At 36.5% G+C, this 18,764-nt stretch overlaps 1 protein-coding gene across 2 annotated transcripts in view; it reads right to left on the reverse strand.

Moving 5' to 3' along the window:
- FOXJ3 (forkhead box J3) overlaps positions 1-18,764 on the reverse strand; it is a 221,874-nt gene that overhangs the window by 20,006 nt on the left and 183,104 nt on the right. For both annotated transcript variants that reach the window (XM_006886525.1, XM_006886526.1), the window contains 3 exons: positions 8,099-8,227; positions 3,891-4,065; positions 307-723 (listed from right to left, as the gene is read on the reverse strand). In XM_006886525.1, coding sequence (XP_006886587.1) covers positions 307-723; positions 3,891-4,065; positions 8,099-8,227 — 721 coding nt within the window. The remainder of the gene's footprint in view (positions 1-306; positions 724-3,890; positions 4,066-8,098; positions 8,228-18,764) is intronic.

The following is an 18,764-nucleotide window of genomic DNA, read 5'->3' on the forward strand; positions in this document are numbered from 1 at the left end:
CAACAACATATTCCACTCTACCATCAAATGCTCACAAAAACACCTCTGACAGACAAGAGATTGCTGAGTTTGGCTATGCTGGTACAATAAAGATCAAACAAGAAAATCAGGTCAATCTATAGATTCCAAATCATCAGAGGTGCAACTATAGGATTTTAGTCAGGAAATCCACAAAAAGAGAGATAAGATTTTCATAATAAAGACCAAATATATAGATCTCATTTAAAAAAAAATAACAAAACCAAAAAAACCCTGTTACTTAGACAAATAAAAATTAAGAGATTTTAAAAAAATCCACTAACTTACCAGAATTACAGGAGATTTGTTGTGGAGGTGGAGGTGCCTGATGTGTTAACGTCTGGTGCTGATGGTTCGGATGGTGCTGTATGTGTTGGTGTGGAGATGGGTGCTGGGGGTGAGGGGCCTGGAGCTGGCTGTGTTGCTGTGGATGCGGTGCTGGGTGCTGGGGATGCTGGGGATGCTGTGGTAAGCCATGTGGTCTATGGGTTGGATGGGGAGACGGCTGTGGGTGCATCTGTGGGTGGGGTAGTGAGACTTGTGTAACTGAATTATTGCCTGTGGGATTTAGGCCACTGCCATGACTATTGGACAGACTGCTTTGGTTGGTGTGTGGGTGAGAGCTCACTGTACTGCTAGGAGAATGCTGATAGGAACACGAAGTGTGGGACTGCTGGGAAGATTCAGAAGGGATATTCATCAAACCTAAAAGAGAGCAAGATCATCTGTGGTCAGATTTTATTTGCATCTTATGACAAACAAGAGCAAAATAACATACAGAGCAAAGATAAACGTCATCGAGCCAGAATTGATTCACTCATAGCTGAACCCTCCAGCAGGTTTCCAGAAGCAGTAATTGCACCAGAGGAGATAGCTCATTCCCTCCCCTGTGGAGCTCCTGGCAGATTCGAACCACACACATCTTTGTGTTAGCAACATAACTCCTTACCACCAGACCACCAGAGCCTAAGAGATAAAGAGCTTAACAGAAGGGGAAGGCTAAATCAAACTCAATTATTTCTGATTTCTTTCGCTACCAAAAAACTCCACAAAATCCACCAAACAAACAACCCCACTCAAATGTCCAAGTTGGCAGGATTCTAAAAATTAAGTAAAACCAAACAGCATCTTGGTTGTTCCTTTTCATTACTCTTACAGAACATTCTCAAGGCATGTATAGTTTAGGAATTAAAGAGTATAAATTGCTTGTCCATCAACAAACAAATGGACGGAGAAACTGTGGTACATTCACATGATGGAATACTATGCAGCACTGAGGAGCAACAATTTAAAAAAATACTACGTAACATGGGAGAGACTAGAGAGCTTTATGCTGGGTGAAATAACTCAGTTTCTTAAGGACAAATAGTGCATAGGACTATTCTTTTAAAAACAGAAGGATAACTACTAGTAATATGTATACAAATGTCCAAAGAGGGAAGGGGAAGGAGGTACAGGGATTAAGGGTAGGGAGGAGGGAAATCAATGAGTTGTTAAGAGTTTGCTTGGTGAGGGGAAGAGGGGGTGAAGGAATTAGCAAAGATCCAGTGGGGATCTGAAAAGATGAAGTAGTAGTGGGCATAGATTAATGAAGATTAATTTTATAAGACACAATATTTAAAAAAAGAAGTTAATTATATAGAATAAAATATAATGTAAATGAAAGATTATATAAAATACAATTTTTTAAAAAGCATATTAAAAAAGAGTATATACTGCTATACCAGAGAGGATTTAAGTTCCTACACTGTCACTTATATGCAACTGCAAAGTTCCTTAATCTAAGACACAATTATCTCAACTATAAATGGGTATAAAAAGAACCTACTTTACAGAGTTGTTGGGAGGACTAAAATGCCTCACAATTAAGTTCAAGTGCAGGATACAGGATGAGTTCAGTAAAAGTTAGCTGCTACAACGATGATGATGATGATGATGATGAGGCCAGAAATGCTTAATGTTAAAAATAACATTATGTTTCGTTTCCATATAGATGCTCATTTTAATAAATCTTATTGCAACATTTATTTGTATCCAATTAGGTTACTTCCATATTCCAATAAATGGTCCACACACTGTTTTGCAGAACCACAAACAATCTGGGTGGAAAGGGTTGGTTATTAGGGCTCCCACATGACTGTTCCTATAGTCCATCAGTACAAATCAAAGTTTTTTAACAAGTGTAAAATTACTCTAATACTTGTCAAATTGCATTTGAGTGTACTGTAAAATAATCTTAAAGCCTAACAAGTCAATGCTTATAAAAACTGATATACGTTCTTGCCTTGGCCCTGGAAAACTCATTCACAGTTAAACTTTAGAGTTTTTGCAGTAAAATAAGGGGGGGGAAAACAACCCAGTGATTTCTTTCCAATAAAATGAAAGCTTTCTAATAGAAAGCCAAGATCAGATCTATATGAACATTTTAAATATCAAATTATTTTGAACTATAATAAAATCTATTTCATAAACCCATATGTAGAACTAAGAAACAGAAAGTACTTTTAAAGGGTTTGGTTGGGATTTTTAAAAAAATTTTTTTTTTTATTGTTATTCTTTGCTTTCTGAAGGTAGGAAAAGAAGATTGCTAACTCTCTTTCTTCATTCTAATATGTCTCCTCTACCAGTCCTGCAGATCTAAACTAAAGCCAAGAGTTCTGCTGGGGACAATCTGAAAATCAATGATTCTATCCAATTATTTTCATTTTACAAATGGAGATGCTAAGGACCCAAGAAGTGAAGTTACATTAGCTGACTTAATGGTAGAGCCTGTACTTAGAGTCAGAATTAACAGCAATACTCTTTTATATTGTTAAAACAAATTTTTAAAAAGCTTCCACTGAAGCTGATTATGAACAAGTAAAAAGGTCTCACAGGAGAACCACCTCACCTTTTTCAAGAACTACCAACTTTTCAGTGAGCAGTTAAATATTTAATACACTACACCACCAGGGCTCCTGTTTTTATTACAGTTGATGAAATGGCATTATGGCCTTTGGAAATTATTGTCATTGTTAGTCAAAGCTGGTCTTTCCCTGACATGAACATGAAAGTAATTACATTCATACACGTACAATTTTACTTTTCATGCAAACATTAATATTAAAACCACCTAGTGTATCACTAGCTATGACTCATCTATTGCTGTATCATGTATATAATGCTTATATATAAGATTAACTTTCACAAGATCTGACAATGATAAATATTAATATGTAGATTCTGAAAGGATGGGAATGGAGGGTTGGGGGTGGGATTAGAAAGTTGTAGCATGTTTTATGATAAAAAGCTATATAGGTATATTCTCTAAACAGGTATATAAATAATTTGCTAACCAAGTAATTAGGAAATACTTCAACAGTACCATTTCCAACAGTTTCTAATGAGTTTAATGGCAAAAAGACAACGTGATATTTTCGAACCAATCAACATGACTGACTAAATTAGTAAACCAACAGCTAATAGAACAGTAACACATTTATACCTTTCCTATCTGGCACAAATGGAGACAATGTTAGAATCAAAAGAAGGCTTTCAAAACAAACATATCTACCCTTCTTTTGCTGCCTTTGAGTTGATTCTGACTCAAAGCGACTCTCCATCAGGTTTCTGAGGTGGTTAATTTTTATGGAAAGAGATTTCCTATGGTGGATTCAGACTGCTGACTGTTCAGTAAGCAGTCCAAGAATTACTCTACTGTGCCATCAAGGCTCATTACAGAGCATAATAAAGGAGTAAAGGAATAATACTTGAACTTGGTTATGATGATAATATGCTAATATTAAGGAAATATAACAGCTGCTCTGTGAAAATCATTGTTAAAAATAGTTGGTTTTTATTGTTGATTTTTTTCCCCCTCAATAAAAGCTCACCTTGTTGACTAAGTGACTGTTCAAAGACTGATTTATAAAGGCTCCGAAATGAGGCACTGAGATCTTCAAAATTATATTCTGAGAAAAGCAGTTGTTTGTCTCGTTCTGGTAAGTTGTACTGTGGCTGCTGCTGAGGAGTTAATGATTGAGAGACTGGTTCTGGATGGTTGGTCACCTAACATTAAAAGAAAACAACTACTGGTTAAATGGCCCTGTTTCAGAATTGGATTGTTACAGAGAACATTTAAGCAAAATCATTAGTGCCAACACTAGAATTTAAAGGGAAAAATTTCTCTTTGGCTTTGACATTCTCACCTTCTGTTAAGTATACAAAAAGAACAGATCACAATATTGACTTAGAACCTGAGGAACAATAAAAAAAATGAATCCAACTTCCACATGTCAAGAAGGGAGGACAAAGAGTTAAAAGAAATTAAATTACTTACCCACCATCATATAAAAAGTGTTGAGGCAGAAAAAAAAAGTGATGAGCAAGACCTAGAGCCTTCTAATTTCTATATAATTTTTATTTTAGTTACTACACCAAAACAATTTCATCTCAAATTCTATTACATTATGAAATGACTAACAATTCTCATTTATGTATTCAAGTAATCTTAATATTTTAACTCAAATACTGTGTGAATATTGTGCATAAGGTTATCTGGTGGAATTGTCCAACCAAAGCAGCACTGATTTCAATATATCCTTAATTTTTAAGAGAATGAAACAAGAGATGAAATTGAAAGTAAGAAAAAGAAATTTTAAAAAGTCATTCTGAAAAAGTAGAATAAACCAAGACCATGACTTATGCATGTAAAAAAGGCATAGTTAGAACTACTTCTATCTTTGAAAGCAATATGACTAAAACCAAAATTCATAAAAGAGGATTCACTATATTCTTAAAAGATTGTATCTGATTAGTGCTTTGAAATTATTAAGGTTTGAAACATACACACAATGGAAATTTATACAACCCTTCAAAATTATATTTACAGGTAATCGGCAGCAATGTAGAAAAATGTGTATTTTTAATGACATTTTTATTGGTTTGCATAAAATTATTCCTATAAATTGTGTTTCATACAATCCTTTATACTGTATTTTGTTCAATACTGTATATTGTGGAAAATATGCATTTCTATAAGAGAAAGTTCCACATGGCACCTTGGCAACCAGGCTAAACAACATGCTGACAGTAGCCTTGGCAGAATACCTTGTGCTTATTCCAGAGCACGTGCTGACAAGAAGTCTTATGAGGAACCATTTCTCATGTTATTTCTCACTCACCTCCAGATCAGCAGGAGGTGCTCAGGGGGACAGACAGCTTTTTACCCACCTCCTTATATTGTAGGAGGTTGCCTAATGTTCAAAAGGGAAAGACATCTGTCTTCTTAGTCACAGTGAGGCAAGGAATTTTCTCTCTCTTTAAGATGCAGTTGTAGGTTATAAAGCCGCTTATATAAAATACTGAATCTATTCCTTCCACTACAGAGTGACCACCATGCTTAAAGTCTGTCAAATGACCTCATGGTTTGGTATCTTCTTGTGTGAAGCAGGGGGCTAACATTATGCTGCTCTGACTTACACTGCCTGTGTAATAAAATTCTCTCAATCCACTAAGGGTTCACTATGCCCTTTGGGAGAGTGATAAGTACAACCATCAGAGATCACTAAACTGTCATTTAAAAGACTGCTTGACATTGTAAGTGAAAAGAAAACAAAACAACCCACACCAAAAATGCCTACAATATATTCAATTTTAAACAGAGACTAAAACCCTCTCACATCTACTGGGCATAAGAGACATGCTTGTTTGTATTCTGCTATCTAGCTCCAGAAATACTTCTTTCCTTTTACTGTATTTTGTGACACTGACTGAACTCTTGTTTTTGAGTTTCTGGGCTACTCTTTCAGTTAAACTTTGTAACATTTCACATTATTTTAAAAACAGAATCATCAACACTTTACTTAATTTGCTTCAATGCTCTAACCAGTTCTTTTGAATTAATTTGACTTATTGTTTAATAATTTTTTTTCACTCTAGTATATCTGAACAAAATTTGGTGGAGTGCTGCTGTGTACCATCGATCCAGAACCGAACCATAGCTGATTCTACGGTGGATTTTCAGAGGCAGTTAATCACGTGGAGACTGCCCACCCTTCTCTTACAGAGAAGCTGGTGGATTTGAAATACAGGCCTTTGAGACTGCAGCACAGATTCTTGCCAGTAGGTCACCAGTGCTCTATTTTTATCTACAAGATTTTCATTCCAAATCTACTTTCTCAAAACTCTGTAAATTGCTTCATTATTCCTCGCATTTGGTCTGATTTGTGTTTTTCTGAATTTACTTCTTCCGTCAGCTTATTTACAGGTATGATCTTGTCAATTTTAAAATTTGTCATGATATATCGAGGTAAAAGATTTGTCCTAAACTCACCAATCTCTCAATTTACATTTCTTCTGAAGATTGCTTCTCAACTAACTACTATGGTTTCACCTGCAGGAACTTCTATAATTCTCAATCTTCTAAGTCTATTGTTTTCTTCTTTTCTGTACTCTGGAGAGTAAATATATATTTCTACTCATTCTTCCAGAAACACTGATAATCAGGTTAGAGAGGGTCAGCTTTCTTTTTTCCAGAATTCAATGTAAACATTAATTCTGCTACAAGTTTTTATTTCTCTTTTAGCACTTTATTTCAAGCCCCTCTTTTTGTATCCTTGACTTGTGTGATGTTAGTTTAAAAGTTGATTTTAGCCATTACAATTAGTCCCCTCTGGTCTCCAGCTACCTTAAATATAAACATGGTCTTGCAAATTGAAAAGGTCTTAAAAATCATCAACAGGTATGGGACTAGGATAAGAAAAACAGTGTGTTTACACACACGGGGTGGTGAGACTTGAGGCGATCAAGATTTGAGGAAGCCTGGAACAGAAACTGTTGACAAGATTCTGATGATGGTACTGAGAGACTTTCGCATTGCTGTGGTGAACCTGTGGCAAGGTCTAAGCAGAAGAGCCCTGAGATAAAGGCCACAGTTAAAGATTTTACTGTTTTTTTCCAAAGCTTGAAGGAGAAGTTGACTTATAAATGCTCTGAGGCAAATCTTGCTGGATGTTTTAGATTTGACTGAACTGAAACTACAGAGCCTGGACTAAATGAGGAATTCTGCCTGGGAATGCTTGGGCTAAAATTTGGACTTACACTGGGTGATATTCTTTTCTTCCCCGGCTCTCCAACTTCCTTCCCTAATAAACCCCTAATAGTTGGTACCATTAACTGTAGTCTGTGAGTCAGCAATGAACCTATTCCTGCTACTGTGGCTCTAAAAATACCATAGGGCTGGGATATGGGCTCTTTATTTGCTTTCTGCTTTGGGGTAGTGAGGAGATGTGCTATTCTCATTCCTTCCAGCCCTTTCAGATAAACTCTCATAGCCTTGTGCCTCTATGCCCATTTTCCGCTTTTTAGATAATCTGTGTCAAATTTTTCTTATAAACTCATCCTAGAACAGGAAGTGACCAGATGAGATAAAATTTATACTTGTAAATAGTGCAAGTGTGGTTCTTGGGCTCTGTTCCCTGGCCACTGGAGAGGATCAGTTGCCAGCTCATTTAAAAAGAAATAACAGAGAACCCACAAATTATAATCACTGGCAAGCATATTCACACATAGGTCCCTTTATATATAGATTATCCTTGTATTCCAGACCAAACTTTAAAATACAAGAAAATAGTTCTATTATGGTGAACAATAAAGTTAGAGCTGTGTTTATTCTAACTTCTAAGAGTTTACAGCAGCCTCTTCAGAGATCTATAGCTGGAAAACAAATTTATGCATATATCCTCCAAGCTCTTTTGTAAGAACTACAGAGTTCATCAAGTATAGCTCTGTTAGATGGAAATCCATTTCCCCCCCAATTCCAATTTCTTATCACTAGAAAATTTTAATTGCTTGCTAGAAAATAGACTAGAAGGAGTAAAATAGAAGATTCAAAATGTGTAACAAAGCGCGCGCACACACACATATTCTTACGTAAAATTTAAGAATTCAATGTACTACACCAAAGTAGAAATCTGCTCTACTTAAGCCTAAATAAATAAATAGAGAAATCTGTATCTTCATCTTATTTACATACTGATCATATATGCTTTATTTTTTTAATAAATAAGTGTATCAAAATGAAACTTATTTAAACACTTACTGGTGTATAACTATGCACACTTCCAACACTGTTCAAATTAACAGATGCCAAACTCTGGTCTGAGAGACTGTTGTTAAGGCTACTGCGTGGACTATCACTACCATCCTGATCAGTGTTGTACAACGTTACCTATAATGAAAAGGGAAAAACAATTAGTAAGCAGTACCAACTATAATGAATACTTTCCAAGCAACTTTACAAAAATTGAGTTAGCATAGTAAGATTAAAAAGTTAGTGATCTTTCCTATGTCCCTTTACCCTTATTTCATGGCCCAATTACTAACACCATGTCCACCTTCAAATAACTTTCTCACCACCTGTAAACTAAAGAAAATAACTTGTCTAACCATACATAAATTCCATTTCTGAAACTGAGCTGCAATCCCAAAAGCACATGGTCCAAATCCACAAGCTGCTCCGCAGGAGGACTGGTAATTTCCCATAAGATTAACTGCCCTGAAAACATGCTAAAGGGTTAACTATGGGTTGACTCTGACTCAATGGTACAAAACAACAATATAGTATAAAGAGTTCACCAACACTTGAGTTGGGATTAGATAAGACTTGTATTTCCACTAAAAAAAGCGGTCTGAACTCACCAACTATTATGTGGGAGTAAGATGGTCTATCTCCTTCCATGGGATTTACAGCCTCTGAAAACCCACTGGGAAGTCAGCTATGAGTTAGTTCTGATTCAAAGCTATATAAAAACAAATATCCCTGAACTCTGGTGGATTAGTGGTAAGGAGTTGCACTGCCAAATCAAAAACACATGTGATTTGAATCCGCTAGCTACGCCACAGGAGAAAAGATGAACATTCTTTTCCTGGGTGATTTACACCCTCTGAAAACCCACTGGAAGGTCAGGTATGAGTCAGTTCTGGCTTAAGAGTATATCAACAACAACAGTATGACAGCAGTCAAAAATATCTCTATGATATGTAAATTTGGGTTTGGTCAACAAGTAACCAAAAAGGGTATAATATTTTATCAAATTCTTAGACTTCATAAAAAAGAATACAAGCAGAAATAAACTAGGCATTTTAAAAAAAAAAGCATTCTAGTGTTTAGAATATTAAATATGGAAGTCCAGTTCCCTAAAACATTTGCAAAGTCACTCATGTGATCTAAATTTTTAAAGTCACATCAATAATACAGATATATATTAGATGTGAAGAACACAAATAATGATTCATGGCTTTGAGGCTGCAGATTACTGAAGACTTTTGCCACTAACAGTCTATATTTTACAGTGCTTGAATCTGTTTACATCATTATTCTGTAATTAGACAAGGTTAGAGGAAAGGCATTTTTCAAAGAACAAACTAGTCTATCCTTCAAGGCTCTTCAGATGTCACCACAACCAACACTCCTTTCTGTACTCTTCACGAAACCATTCAACATTATGATTTAGTTAATTTTTAAACAAATGTTTATTTCCAACTAGACTGTTAGTTCTTTGAAACTCCAGTAAGTAACCACAAACTACATAGTACTTTCTGCTAAGGATACAGTTAGTAAATAGCTGCTCGATTTAGTAAGCAACTGAGCTGGCACCATTCTTTTCTCCATGTAAGCCAAAACCAAAACTGTCTTACAGTTACATCAGATAGAGCAATGATGTGTCTTAGGTGATACATAAGGGGGGGAAAAAGACTATTAATAATGAGACGGAATTTTAAAATTATAGTAATGACTTCTTTTCCAGTAAATATTTCCAACAAAAAGTTCATAAAGATCATCTTATGAATTCCCAGGAATAACTATAATACAGTATCAACATATTACAAGCATCGATCGTATTTACTTAGCTGTTCATTATCTTCATCATTCTACGTAGTTTCTCTTATTTTGTTTGGACACAAACATTTCTATTACACTACAGCATAGAAAAAGAATACAAAGTAGAAGTTACTCATTACATAATTAATATATGTATAATCATCAGGTATAAGCCATGTAATCATCACTTAGATCAAAGTATGAAACAAATTTAGAGTGGTGTTGGTTTTCAAACTGTGGGCTTAGAAGCTTTCAGTGTCTTGAAAATTGAGGAGACAATGAACTTTTATTTATGATAATACATCTACTAATTATCAGTATTTAAGAAATTAAAATGGAAAGGTTTTACTACTTTAAATGAAACAATTATAAACCCAATTATATACGAACATTAAAAAATTCTCCACAAAACAACTATGAGATGTCATCTCACCCCAGTAATAGCAAAATTTAACAGAACAGCAAGCAACAAATGCTGGCGAGGCGGTGGAGAAATTGGAACCCTTATTCACTGTTGGTGGAAGTGTAAAATGGTGCAAACACTGTGGAAAGTGGTGTGGCGCTTTCTCAAAAAGTTGCAAATAGAGATACCATTTGACCCAGCAATTCCACTACTGGGAATATACCCTAAAGAGATCATAATCGACATCCAAGCGGACATATGCACACCCATGTTTACTGCAGCTTTGTTCACAACAGCAAGGAGTTGGAAACAACCCAAGTGCCCATCAACAAAAGAATGGATAGAGAAGCTGTGATATATTCACACAATGTACTACTATGCTGCACTGAAAAACAAGGAACTCATGCAATATTATTCAAAATGGGTGACCCTGGAGGACATTATGCTGAGTGAAATATCTGAGTCACAAAAGGACAAATACTGCATGGTGCCACTGTTGTAAAACAGGGCTGACCTCAGGGTTAGGGAAAGACTGAGAAAAACTGGATAAATTATGTATACCGCATTCAAACAGATGAGGGACAGAAGAATTTAAAAGCAATATATGACAGGATATTATGGTTATCACAAGAGTCCAGAATTAAGGTTGCATAGTTGAGTGTACTTGGGGCACTGGGAGGGGTGCGGGAGGATTGTATACCAATGAAAGAATTTTTCTTTTACTTTTCAAAGAGAGGAGCAAAGGGGAGGGGGGCGGCAGAGGGCTGGGCAGAGAGAAAAGTGCAACAATGAATGAATGGAAATCCAAAATCTCTGTAAACATTCATTAAAATTAATAAAATTTAAAAAAGAGAGCAATGACCCACAAAAGTATTCTAAGTTAAGCAAATACATAGATTGCATGTCAAAATAAAAAAAATATATTTTCTTTATTTTAAAAAAAGTCGCCAGTAAATAAATAAATAAATAATAAATAAAATGAGAAAAATGTCACGGTTGTATAATTTTGCAATCCTAAGTAGCTTAAAAGAAAACAGCAAGATTTTCTTATTTGTGTCCGTATTTAATCTGTTGCAAAATGGTATTTTGGTGAAAGTATACAAAGAAAAGTTACTATATAAATAAACACTGGGAAAAGTATTTCAATGCAGTTTTTAGATGATTATGGATAGTTTTTATTTCACAACGCACCAAAATACAAGTGGTTATTTCTTGAAGATTAGTTGTAACATGGAACTGATTTTGCCACAACATACATTGGACCTTTAGAAAATTCTGGTTCATTTCATTACATATTTTTTAAAAAACCACACTTATTAAAAATTACAAGTTTCATTAGAAAAGTCTTTCAAGAACAGGGACCAATTACAGTAACTGAAGTGAGTATGTTTGCCAGAGTTCTAATTCCTGCTCAGATTTTTATCCCTCTTAACAATTAAGTGTCAATTGTTGGGCTGTTGGGTTTTTTTCACACTTTTAAAAACAAAGGTGTATGTCTGTATAAAACATCACTCAGAAGGTTTAAAAAGACCCAAAGACCCAGAGAGAACTAGCCTGTAAAACAAGGTCATAGTAAAGTTTGATTCTTGCTGCCTCCACTGTGAATCACTCATTCCAAGTATTTTTCTCTGGGGAATTCTCGGCACTGGTGATTTTTTTCTATCTGGCGGTGGTGCATTCCTTAAGGTCTTGACATAGTTTATACAAGGCTGATATGACAATAAACACAACGAAAATGCCACCATAAAGAACTATGAATTCTTGCCTTTCCAAGGGAGACATAAATAGGCTTGTGACCAGAGATCAAAGGGATCACAGAAAGTTCCTGAAACAGAACAATTAATCTAATAAGCAGCAAACATACATGTAAGTATTAACTGTGCATCTCTCATTCTCTGCTGTAAAGTGCTTGGACGATCAGCATGAATGGCTGGCATAATGAGACTCTTAACCAGATATTAATGGCAGCCTCTTTACAAGAGAAACAGACACTTTTCAAAGATGAGAGTAACTGCTTTTCTTGGACGTGACAAGCTCACTTTGTTCTATGTTCAAGAAAATTATCTGTCAAATACCCAAACATGAATTACTCCTATTAGTTGCTCCTTCAAGTAAAATCATTTGAGCTGTGAACCAAGCAGTTAATTCAAGTTTTTTCCCTTGAAGAAAAAACTTTGCTTTGGTGTTTAGCAGAGATGCTCTATTTCACCGTAGAGAGTATTTTAAATATTTATACTAGAGACTCACAACTTAATGAAACTATGTTTCCTGCTTTTACAGGGATAGTCTTTGTAAAATGAGTTGGGTTTTTTAAAAACAAAGCAAAAAGAGTATTTGGTAGGAAAAAATAGAGTTGATATTAGCTGGGTGCCGCTGCTGGGATTTATGCCAAGGTGCCAGCAGTTAGCATACGACTACTTTTTGCTGCATGTTATGTGCCATCCAAGTCGCTTGCAACTCATAGCGACCCTATGTACAAGAGCCTGCTCTATCCTGTGTCAACCTCACTGTCTCTGCCACATCCACTCCCCTTACCCCAATCACTGAATCGATCCATCTCATCGAGGGTCTTCCTCTTCTGCACTGTCCCTCCACTCTCCCAAACATGATGTCCCTCTCCAAGGACTGGTCCTTCTTTGCAACATGCCATCAGAATGTCAGATGAGGCTTCAGAATCCTTGCCTCTAAGGAGCAGCCTGGTTTCACCCTCTCCCGGACAAATCTGTTTGTTCTTCTAGTAGTCTATGGTTTATTCAACACTTTCCTCCAGCACCACAGCTCAAAGGCATCAATCCTTTCTATCATCCCTCTCCAGCTCTCTGACACATAGCACGCAATTGCAAAGACTATGGCCTGGGCAAGGCACACCTTAGTCTGCAGCCTGACGTTGCTGCTCTTCAGTACTTCAGAGAGGTCCCTGACAGATGACTTTCTCAATGCAATTGATCTCTTGATTTCCTGGCTGCTGGTACCAAGAGTGTTGATTGTGAAGCCAAGCAAATTAAAACCGTTAACTATATCAATCTCTTCACCATCCATAATGATGCTGCCAATTGGCCCAGTGGAGAGAATCTGTTTTCTTGATGTTGAGGTTAATCCATACTGAAGGCTGGAGTCCTTGACCTTCTGCAGCAAGCGCTTCAAGTCCTCCTCAGTTTCAACAAGCAGGGTTGTGTCATTTGCATAATGCAGGTTGTTGATGACTCTTCCACCAATCCTAATGCCACATTCCTTCTCGTACAGCCCAGCGTCACGATGATGTTCTGCATATAGACTGAAAAGGTATGGAGACACGATACATCCCTGTCAGACATCCTTCCTGATTTTGAACATGCAGTGTCTCCTTGCACTGTTCTCACGACTGCTTCTTGGTTCAAGTATAGGTTTCACAAAAACACAATCAAATATTCTGGGATTCCCATACTTAAGAGTCAGCCAGAGTTTGTTGTGATCCACACAGTCAAAAGCCTTTGCATAGTCAATGAAGCACAGATAGACATTCCTCTGGTATTCTCTGCTTTCAGCTAAGATCCATCTAACATCAGCTATAAATACCCCTAGTACCACAGCCTCTTCTAAACCCAACCTGCACATCTGGTAGTTCTCTGTTAATGAGTTGCTCCAGTCATTTCTGGATAATTATAAACGTAATTATAGAAGGGGGAAATAGACAATATTTTAGTAGTACTGTGAAATTAGCTCTGCCCTGATGGATTCATAAAAAGGGTCTCACCCAAGGAGATCCACAGACCATAGCTTGAAAACTGTAGATCTGAAACATTAATGGCATCCCAGGAGCTTCTCTCACACTCTCCCAAGTTACACAGTCTTTATCCAGTCTTAGAAAGTTCTGGTGGCTTAGTGTTAAGAAGTTCTGCTGGAATACTGAGGGCATGCAGTTAAAAACCACCAGCTGCTTTGTAGAGAAAAATGGGCAGTCTCCTCCCATGCAATTTATTGCCTTTGAAAACCCAGCAGAGGGTGAGGTATGTGTCAGTTCTGACTTGACAGTGTATCACAAGTTCTCAGCAACTACTACAGAAGCTTTTCTCATTATTAGCTTATTTAACTTTCAACTGAGTATAAATAAAATCATACAATATATTGTCCTGTCCCCTGTAATTGAATAGTAATTATGAAACCATTAGATGTTACTTTCTATTTTACTAATATCTATATTTTATTACTTCCTCAAGTTTTAAAAGTTCATCTTCTTTTTGTCCATCATACGGCTTCCATTGGGATCATAATAAGTCTGTAGATCAACCTTGAGGAAAAACAGACTTTACAGGAGACTTTTCATACACACTCCTTTCCTTCATTGATTTATAGCATCTTTGTTTTCCCACAGTAATTTTTTATAACTTTCTATGTAGATTTATTCATTTTGGGTATTGAATGTTTTTAAACTGCTAACACAAATATTATCTTTTTATTTTTAAATGTCCAGACAGTAAACATAAACACAACTGATCTGTAAATAAGAGAATTGATTAAACTCCAATTTAGATTTTAAAATCAATAGTTCATATTTCAATTATCTTGAATTTTCCATGTATACTATAATGCCACTGTGAGTAATGACAGTTTTATTTCTTCCTCTCCAACTTTTGTGGTTTTTATCTTTTATGACTTTAGTGAGAAATTTTCAATACAATGTCAAATACTGACTTCAGGCATCCTTCTTTAACCCTAGATTGCAAAAGGAGTTCACAATGTTTCACCACTAATGTAGTCTTTGCTGAGGTTTTAGGATTTCTTTTTTTTTTGTTTGGAGAGATTTTTAAAACAATTTATTAATTTTAATGAACATTTATGGAGATTTTTTATTTCCATTCATTCGTTGTTGCATTTTTCTCCCTGCCCACCCCTCCCTAGGGTTTCTTTTTATGTAGTTATGACTGTCATATCACATTATAGACATTTCCATCTATTTATAGCTTGTATTTGTTAGATACCATCAAGTCAAATAAAACTCACAGCAAGCCTATGAACAACAGATCTGAATCTTGTGCTATTCTGTGTCATTCTCATTTCTGACTGCCCACTGCTGAAGTCAACTATGCCAATCCATCAGGTTGGGGGCATTCCTCCTTTACTGACTCTTTTAACTTTTCAAGCATGTTGTCCTTCTCCAAGGAGTACCCTCTCCTAACAACATGTCCCAAGTATGAGAGATGATTTAAGAATGGTATTAAATTTTAAAGATTATCTGCTGATACAGGCATATGACTTTTCTCCCTTTTTTTTTTTTAAAAATGAATGTAAAAAAACCAGTAATAGATTTTCAAATGTTACACTTACTGTGCATTTTTGGCTAAATAAATTTATCTGTGCTGTTAGTAATTTTTAAACTGTATGGCTAGATTTATTTGACAATCTTTGGTTTATAATTTTAATGTCCATGTTCTTAAGGCAGTGGATGAAAATCTCCTTTCTTGAAAGGCCTTCTTGGGTTTTAATATCTAAATTATGCTGACTTCATTAATTACAATTCTCTCCCTCATTGCCATAGAGTCAGAAATGACTCATGGTTGGTTGACTTTCCAGTATTTTTCCAAGGCTGCAAATCAAAGGGGAGAAGACTGCTTATCTTTCTTAGAATTGCCAGCAGATAGATTAGAAGTCTTTAGGGAGTTGTGACATTTGGGTTAGCTAAGCAACTCCCTACAGACAAAGCCATTTGTAAATGGTGATGTTAGGTGCCATTAAGTAGAGTATGACTCATAGTGACCCTATGAACAAAAGATCTGAACCTTGTTCTATCCTGTGCCATCCTCACACTTCATGTCACACAAGAGCACACTGCAGCAGTCACCATATCAGCCCACCTGGTCAAGGGTTTGACTCCTTCCCTGACCTTCACCCTTCCAAACATCATGCCCCTCTCTAAGGAACAGCCCCTCCTAAGAACATGCCCAAAGTATGTGAGGTAAGCCTCATCATTCTTGCCTCCAAAGAGCACTCCAGCTGCCCCCTCTCCAAGACATATCTGTTTGTTCTACAGGCAGTCCATGGGATGTCCAGTGCTCTTTTCCAACACAGCTTATGACATCAATTCTTCCGTATCCTTATACTGCCCAGCTCTCAGATGCAAAGCACTTTAATCCTCAAACTGACATAATTATTCTTCAATAATTTGGAAAGGTCTTTAACTGCATTTTCCCAGTGCAATGCATCTCCTTATTTCCTGACTGCTGGTACCAAGGGTGTTAACTGTGAATACAAGCAAGATGAAGCTGTTGGCAGTTTTGATCTCCTCTCCAACCATCACGGATTTTCCCTACTGGTAAGAATCTTTGCTTTCTTGACATGGAGACTAAGCCACTAGAGCTCCCTAAATAAGAACTGAGAAGCGTTATCTCCTTTTCTTCAAATGCTGGAACATGTGTTATTTTTTCCTTAAAAATCTGGAAGAATTCACCAAAGTCAGACCTAAAATTTTTTGTGAAGATATGCATTTGTTATGGATTTAATATCTTTACTATATAGACTTGACAGCACATAACAATATACATAAAAATATCATAGCTAACAAAACTCTATAGGGTTCAGTTCTATCCATAACACATTCTGCTGTTGTTATGTGCTGTCGAGTTGCTTGTGACTCATAGCGACCCTATGTACAACAGCCCTAAACCCTGCTCTATTCTGTGCCAATCTCACTGCCTCTGACACATCCATCCCGATTACCCCAGTCACTGAATCAATCCACCTCATAGAGGGTCTTCCCTTCTTGCACCGTCCCTCCACCCTCCCAAGCATGATGTCCCTCTCCAAGTACCTGTCCCCCCTTACAACATGTCCAAAGTATGTCTGAGGTTAGGTGCTGTCAAATCAAGCACGAGCACACTTAAGTGCTCTGGGATTCCCATTCTTCTCAAGGTCAGCCACAACTTGTCATGATCCAAACAGTCAAATACTTTTAGTCAATAAAGCACAAATAGACATTCTTCTGGCTTTCCTTACTTTCAGCCAGGATCCATCTGACATCAGCAATAATATCCCACGTGCCATGGCCTCATCTAAATCCTTTTTGAACTTCTGGCAGTTCCTTATGTATGCACTGTCCCAACTGTTTCTGAATGATCTTCAGCATTATTTTGCTAGCATGTGATGGAATGCATGAATATTAACACACTAGGCACTAGTGAGATGCGATAGACCAGCTACAGCCACTCTGAATCAGGTAATCATATGGTATACTATGCCAGGAACAAAAAACAGAGGAAGAATGGTGTTGCATTCAAAATGAAAAAGTCAATTTCAAGTTCTATTTTGAAATTCAATGTTTTGAATGATAAAATAGTATCAATACACGTACAAGGAAGACCTATTAACATGATTATTATTCAAATATATGCTCCTACATCTAGGGCCAATGAGGAAGAAATTGATAATTTTTACCAAATTTTGCAGTCTGAAATTGACCGGAAATGCAATCAGGATGCATTAGTAGAATGCAAAAGTAGGAAACAGTGAAGAAGAAACACTAGTTGGAAATGGAATGACTGAATATTGTATTTACAAGGATTTAGTCATTGCAAATACTTTTTCTAAAAGACATAAAAGATGACTTTTCATGAAGATTTCACCTGATTGGCTGCATGGGATCATCATGACCTGAGGTTAACTGAACAGGAACTAGTAACAAATTAAAAAGTACTCAGATTTTTAAAAATTTATTCTTGTGCCAGTTTTAATAAGCTGATTTGCTGGGATACTGCGTATTTCACCTAAAACTTCCTTGGTATAAAGATGTTCAGAAGATCTTTCAATTATTTAACCTTTTTAATCCTGTAGGGTCTATATCTCCAGTTTTATTCCGAATATTGATAAGCTGTGTTTCTGCTGCGTTGTATAAAACCTCGTAAGTGTACACTTACACTTCATTTAACCACTTCTTGCCCATGCACTATTCTTGTATATATTTACCCAAAGTTAGTGCAAACAGGAACTGCACTTGTCCCTGTAAGAGCCCTAGAGACTGTCCATATTAATAATTTTTGGCATTTCTTCCCAAGCTGTTAGTAGTTCCCCCTTACTAAGGCAATGAACAATAACCATTCGAAGACTTGAGCCAACTCGCTATTTATCTTCAGAATTGGTTCTGTGTAGCTCTCTACTCTTTAACATTCTGCTCTGAGAACTCTAGTAACCATAGACTCCCTATCTCCCGGGTCTACCTCCTCAACTTAGGGCACTCTCTTGAGCAATTGCACTATATTGACCCGTACCCAGAAGTCTCCAGAAAGTGAAGTTGGCACAATTGTAGGGCTTTTACCTTGTTTGTTCATCATTTCTCAGGATCACTTTCCTCTGTACCTAGTGTTCCATCTTGTTTTTAAAAAAATGTCCTCCAGGTAGTAAATTCAGTTCCTGTTATTCCACTCTGACTATAAGCAGAAGTCCCTTATTAAAAACTTATTAAAAACCAACTTCTGGCGAGCTCTGGTGGCCTAGTGGCAAGAAGCTGCACTG

This window comes from Elephantulus edwardii, unplaced genomic scaffold (assembly GCF_000299155.1).
Source record: "Elephantulus edwardii isolate Elephantulus edwardi_28Jun2011 unplaced genomic scaffold, EleEdw1.0 scaffold00049, whole genome shotgun sequence".
In the NCBI taxonomy this organism is placed as follows: Eukaryota; Metazoa; Chordata; class Mammalia; order Macroscelidea; family Macroscelididae; genus Elephantulus; species Elephantulus edwardii.